The 6,249-nt window shown below is 43.6% G+C and overlaps 1 protein-coding gene across 1 annotated transcript; it reads right to left on the bottom strand.

The window, feature by feature from the left end:
- Window positions 1–3,761: 3,761 nt before the first annotated feature.
- LOC125105458 (heat shock factor protein 2-like) lies at window positions 3,762–5,589 on the bottom strand. Its single transcript, XM_047738969.1, has one exon. It carries the CDS (start codon window positions 5,509–5,511, stop codon window positions 3,904–3,906), a length of 1,608 nt encoding a protein of 535 aa, XP_047594925.1. The 5' UTR covers window positions 5,512–5,589; the 3' UTR covers window positions 3,762–3,903.
- Window positions 5,590–6,249: the final 660 nt, after the last annotated feature.

Genomic DNA, 6,249 nt, shown 5'->3' with positions numbered 1-6,249 from the left:
TGCATGTCTGTGTCTGTGTTTTCATGTGGATATGAGGCGGGGTAGGAATGAGGCGAATCAACCTCATTGACCTGTCCCCTGTTTCTATGGTCGTATGTGGCTGCTGTGACTGTATTTTCTTTTTTTTTTAATTAAAGATTTTTTTAAAAATTTATTTGACAGACAGAGATCACAAGGCAGAGACGGGGTGGGGGGTGGGGATGGGGAGGGGAAGCAGGCTCCCCGCCAAGCAGAGAGCCCGATGTGGGGCTCGATCCCAGGACCCTGGGATCATGACCTGAGCCGAAGGCAGGGGCTTTAAACTCTGAGCCACCCAGGAGCCCCTGTGACTGTATTTTCTAAACCAAAGCCGGGACCCATGGACAGGCCGGTATCAGTGTCTTTGCAACAGCGAAACCTGAGATGAGAGTGCCATCCACCTGAGATACAGAGGCTACTGGCTAACGGTTCAGCAGAGTTGCTTTGGTGTGCCTGTGGGGATGTCCTAGAGGTCCCCAGGGGAGATGAGATTTGGCTAAAAGTTAAGACCTGAGTATTTAAGTGTAATCTTGCCAGCTGCCACAGCCCACCAAGGATTAGCATCATTATATGCAATTTTAAAGACGCTGTAAAGAAGGATCTGATATTCCCAGCACATCTAGGGGAAACACGATAGCCTAAAGCTAGAGGGGAGCTCTGAAACAATAGATTGGTTTAGGGACTATTATGAGATACATTACATTAATAATTGAATCTTTATATACTTACAAAATGTCAAGGAGAACTGAGCCAGGCCTGCTCACTCGGGAGGTCAAAAAGATTACCTGCGGTGCGCCTGGGTGGCTCAGTGGGTTGGGCCGCTGCCTTCGGCTTGGGTCATGATCTCAGGGTCCTGGGATGGAGCACCGCGTCGGGCTCTCTGCTCAGCAGGGAGCCTGCTTCCCTCTCTCTGCCTGCCTCTCTGTCTACTTGTGATCTCTCTCTGTCAAATAAATAAATAAAATCTTTAAAAAAAAAAAAAAAAGATTACCTCTGCTTAAAATACCCAGGGAGTGTAGGTAAAAGTGATTGATTTTGCAGGATGGGAATTCAACAATCATGTATTGCTTCCACCACTACTACCTATTACGGGGTTCCAGATCCTGGGTGGGTGCCAGGTTCAAAGAGGACCAAGACTAGGCTTACAGTGATAATGGGAATGATGGAAGTACAGGGAAGATCATGCTATAGTGTGTGTGGGGGGGTACGATTTTATTTATTTATTTATTTGATAGAGTGAGAGCACAAGCAGGGGGGATGGAGGGAGAGGGAGCAGCAGTCTCCCCGCTGAGCAAGGAGCCTGATGTGGGACTTGATCCCAGGACCCTGGGATCATGACCTAAGCTGAAGGCAGATGCTTACTGACTGAGCCACCCAGGCAACCCTCTACTACTGTATTTTAAATGTGGAAAATGGGTACTACCTAACTTAGCAAACTCCTAAGTGGTACTAATTAAAGGCAGTAGTGGTCTGGAATTATAGGCGTGGCATTCTCATTAAGGGATGCATTTATAATGATTACTAAAAAAAACCATTTACTCAATCCCAGAACTCTGGGATCATGACCTTACCCGAAGGCAAATGCTTAACCGACTGAGCCACCCAGGCTCCCCAGGAGCTGGGGTTATAACAGTGGTGAGAATGGACTCTAGATGATTATTCATTCATTCTTGGGGGGCGGGGGGCGCTGGTACACGTTTTTTCCTGATTTGTGGCCTAGCAAATTACCACAAACTTAGTGGCTTAAACAACAAATATTTATTCCCTCATAGTTTCTGTGTGTCAGGGGTCCAGGCACACAGCTATGTCCTCTTAGCTAGGTCTTATCAGGCTGTCATCAAAGTGTCTCTTAGGCTGCACACCTTTCTGGAGCTTAGGTCCTCTTCCAAGCTCATATAGTTGTTGGCAGAATTTTGTTCTTGTGCTTGTATGGTTAAGGTTCCTCTCTTCCTTCTAGCTGTCAGTGGGGATCATCCTCAGCAATCAGAAGCCACCCTGGGGTCCTTGTCACATGACCCCTTCCACAGGCCCTCCCACAACATGGGAGCTCACTTCTTCAAGGTCAGCTGGAGAATCTCTCTGATTTCTCTCTGGTCCCAATCCCTCTTTTGAAGGGCTCGCCTGATTTGGCCAGACCCACCCAGGATAATCTCCATTTGAGTAACTCAACATCAACTGATTAAGGGACCTTAATTACATCAGCAAAATCCCTTTTGCCAAAATCAAGGGGGTAATATCACATCATATCCACGGATCCTACCCACCCCACACTCAAGGGTATATGAGGCATATACGCCAGAGGGCAGGAATCTTGGGGGCTATCTTAGAATTCTGCCTACCAAGAGTAGGTGAGAAAGAAGGAAGAGGAAAGTGCCAGGGTGGGCAGCCTTTACGCTGAGTACCGTCTAATGAATTACAGGCTCTAGCACTTCAGGGCTAACAAGGAAGAGAAGCTATTGTGGAGGGAAGAGAGAAGGATGGAAAGAACATAATGGAGGCAGAAGGCTATAAATAAACGTATAAGGTTATGAAGAAATCTGTTCAGTGGCAAAAGGATTGTCTAGCAGGGCCATAGATGGTGAGGTGGGGTGGGGTGTGGAGAAAAAGTAGATAGAATATTAAGTCACGAACACCATGTTCTTTCAAGGAGTTCTTGGCCTCAATTCCTGAAACCAGACAAGGTAGGCTAGAGACTAAAACTGTCAACAAACGAGGCCTTTCCCTGAAGGTCTCTCCCCAGGGATCCTTGACCTCACCCATCTGTACCTCATAGTCATGTTGGTCTAAGGGGATGAATATCTACCCTTGAACCCTTATGCCCAGGCTTCTGAGGGGACCAGATTCTAGCTTACTGAGTCAGCTTCTGGATGGATGTTCCTTTGTGTGTGTGTCTGGAGAAGCTGAACAGTGGACATGTTGGAGAGGACTAGCGGAAGCCCAACATGCTAGACAATCTACACAAAAATGAAGACCTAGGTGAGAAGAAGTTGGGAGAGGGAGAGAAATAGCCATGACGGCTGGCTGTCTGGAAGTTTCCCGGGGATTCAAAGCAGCAGGTTTAGAGAGGAGAAGAAAGGGGAAGTTCAGACGTGTGGCTATGTTTACCAAACAGATCCATTTTTTTTCTCTGGTCAATATTTAAATAAAAATGGGAATGAATTTTTTTTTTTTTTTTACGCAACATTCATTATATTTATTTTACTAAATAGTATGGTTCAAAAAAACACAAACAAATCAGAAAACTTTTACTTTAAAACTAGTCCAACGAGATGGATGGGGTTGATGCCATCCCATCCCCCTTCTTTTTATATATATGGAGCTGGAGCCATTCTGCCAGCAAGCACTCATGTTTACTTTGCCTTTCCTTTGAACATGAATGAACTTCTCTGAACAAGAGAGACAAATGAAGTTTTACAAGATACAGGCACTTTATGTTCCCAGTTTAAAAATAAGCCAAGTGAAAAATATTTAATAAAAGTAACTGGAACAGACAAAGGTTTAAGAGTTCTACCATTAGTTCTAGTGACTTACACTCAATGCAAACAGACAGCATCAAACAAGTAAAACAAACAAAAGTTTAACTGGGGTTAATGGGCATATATGTAAAAAAAGAAATCCAAGTTACTACAACTGGGGAAAAATGGCCATTTGAATCCAACTTAAAGATATGCCAACAATGTGCATTAAATCTTGTGTACCTATGTAGCTGAATAACATCTGAAACTTTGCCAGAGTGTGTGAGAAAAGCAAAAGGTGCTTTTGATTCCACAGTATCTGATTAAACAAAACAAAGCAATTTACAAAAAAAAGTACCAAATGATACTTTAAAATAAATAGTTCATCATTTTGATGAATATATACATGTAGAGTCCACTTCCTGGGGATTTAGCTATCTAAAAGTGGCATATCACTATCCAGAGGTGCAGGAGCAAGTTCACATAAATAAAACAGTGTGGCTTCACTAGCTTCGGCTTCAGTCAATGGCTCCAGGCGAACAAGCTTACTCTGGGTTGGCTCTGGATCTAGGCTGCTATCCAGAAGCTCATCAACTTCTATGGGTTTATCTACTGAGGACATAACTTCTGATGATGCTGTACTCCCCTGTTCAACAGTAGAAGCAGGGTTCCCATCGAGGAATGCAAGAAGTGGAAAGGCAGTGTACTGGATAAGCTGCTTATCTGTTTTGGGTTTAGATTTTCTTCCCTCTTCTGAAACTGGCTGAACTACATTGTTCTTGGTAGTTTCTAATCCTTTATTCTCAGATTTTGTATTATTGATGTAATCTGTGGGATTCATCTGCACAGAACTAGTGAAAAGATCAACCAGGAGATCTGGATCTATGCTAAACTGTCTTCCTGACAGCATGGCTTGGAAGTCCTCTAAGCTGCAATCAATGCTGTCAAGATAATCCAACAGCTCAACCTTTCCCAGAAGATTGATGTTATCATTTAAAATGGAATCCATCATGGTCACAGGATCTTCTGTGGTCAGACTAGATGAGCCATTTAGCTGGACAGCACTAGACATAAGAGGACTGGTGCCATCACTGCCTGAACTTAGTGATTCTCTGGCTGGTTCATTCTGATCTCCACTCTGAATGACAGGTGCATACTCATCTTCATCGTCATCCTCAACAATGACAATATCAGGGTATTGGCTACAGTTGGAAGGATCAGCTATAACGTCCTCATTAGTTTCTGGAATAACTGGGATATTTTCTTCATCTGCATTATCATCAGTTACATCATAAATAATGATGTCATCTGAAATCCGCTCCCTTGCCTTCAAACCTTCAGTCCTACTGTGTGGAACTTTATGATGGTGATTATCAGCTGGTTCTTTGACTATATGCTGAAACAGATTCTTCTTTTGGGCTCCATTAGTGTTGAGAAGTAGAGGCCTTTTACGTTTTAAACTCACAAGCTGGTTATTCTGAACCAACGTAACAATAAACTGGACAATCTTTCGAATAACTTGTTGCTGTTGTGCATGTTTTGCTCGTAATTCTGACACCTCCTTCCAAAGGGACTCATTCTCACTTTTTAATTCAGAAAGCCTGGACTCAATAGTTTCTTGTTTTATTTGAACCTTCTGAGCACTACTTATAATTTTTGTTAAATCTTCCTGACGAATCTTATTTTCTTCTGGTTTTGAAGAAGAAACCTTCCTTTTAATGTTCTCCAACAAGTCATCCTGGCCTTGTTTGAAGTAAGGATGCTGAAATTCAACAGGACCATCTCGTTCCTGCTTTACAATTCCAGAGTCAATATGCACAACCTTACGGAAACCATACATATTCAGTTGCCTCACAAAGCTTGCCATATTATTGTGTTTGAAATATTTGGGAAGAATTTCTTTTGCAAATCTTTGTTCATCCAAAACCAGAAAACTCTGGCCATTCTGGCTCCAGGTGATGAACTCGTTGGTGTGGGTTTCCTCCACCAGCGTCCACAGCTTGCTGAGGAAAGCAGGCACGTTCGAACTCTGCTTCATTGTTAACGAGACGCAGGGATTCCAAATTCTACACCCGAACACGGCGGCAGCAGAAGCGGCAGCGGTAGTGGCGACGGCGGCGGCCTGGGAATGAATTTTTAAACTTGTTTTTAATTAGTTTAGATTATTTCTGCTGTGTGTATGTGGTTTTGTTTTGGGAGATGATCCTGGGCCACATGGGAACTCCAGGATATACTCAGGTTACCTCTTGAGGAAAAGAATCAGATAAATCACTGGTACCTCAGTGTGAAACAGTTGAACATGTTACTGCTCTCTGAAGTACTTACTTAAAAGAAAGCTCAAAGGTCAGAAACACCCTCACCCCCCAGAAGTGAACGTATACTAGCAGAGTTTCAGAAGTAATAGTACAGAATGACGACTTTCTTCAAAAAATCACAACCCGGGGCGCCTGGGTGGCTCAGTGGGTTAAGCCTCTGCCTTTGGCTCAGGTCATGATCCCAGAGTCCTGGGATCGAGCCTCGCATCGGGCTCCCTGCTCAGGGAGCCTGCTTCCCGCTCTCCCTCTGCCTGCCTCTCTGCCTACTTGTGATCTCTCTCTGTCAAATAAATAAATAAAATCTTTAAAAAAATTTAAAAAAAAATCACAACCCATTTTCATTCTGTCTTATTCTTCTGTATGACGCATGTCATTTCTCTGGTCTTTGATTCCGGGTCAGCTGCCTTTTCTCCCTTGGAATTTATATAGGGTCCTCAGGGATCAAGGCAATAAACCTGTAA

This window comes from Lutra lutra, chromosome 7, assembly GCF_902655055.1.
Source record: "Lutra lutra chromosome 7, mLutLut1.2, whole genome shotgun sequence".
Lineage (NCBI taxonomy): Eukaryota > Metazoa > Chordata > Mammalia > Carnivora > Mustelidae > Lutra > Lutra lutra.
Note: the sequence above shows the minus strand (reverse complement) of the source record. Positions and strands in the feature narration are given on the sequence as shown.

Coding starts and splice junctions, on each gene's coding strand:
- LOC125105458 (XM_047738969.1), bottom strand. CDS start 5,511: ATGAAGCAGAGTTCGAACGTGCCTGCTTTCCTCAGCAAGCTGTGGACG.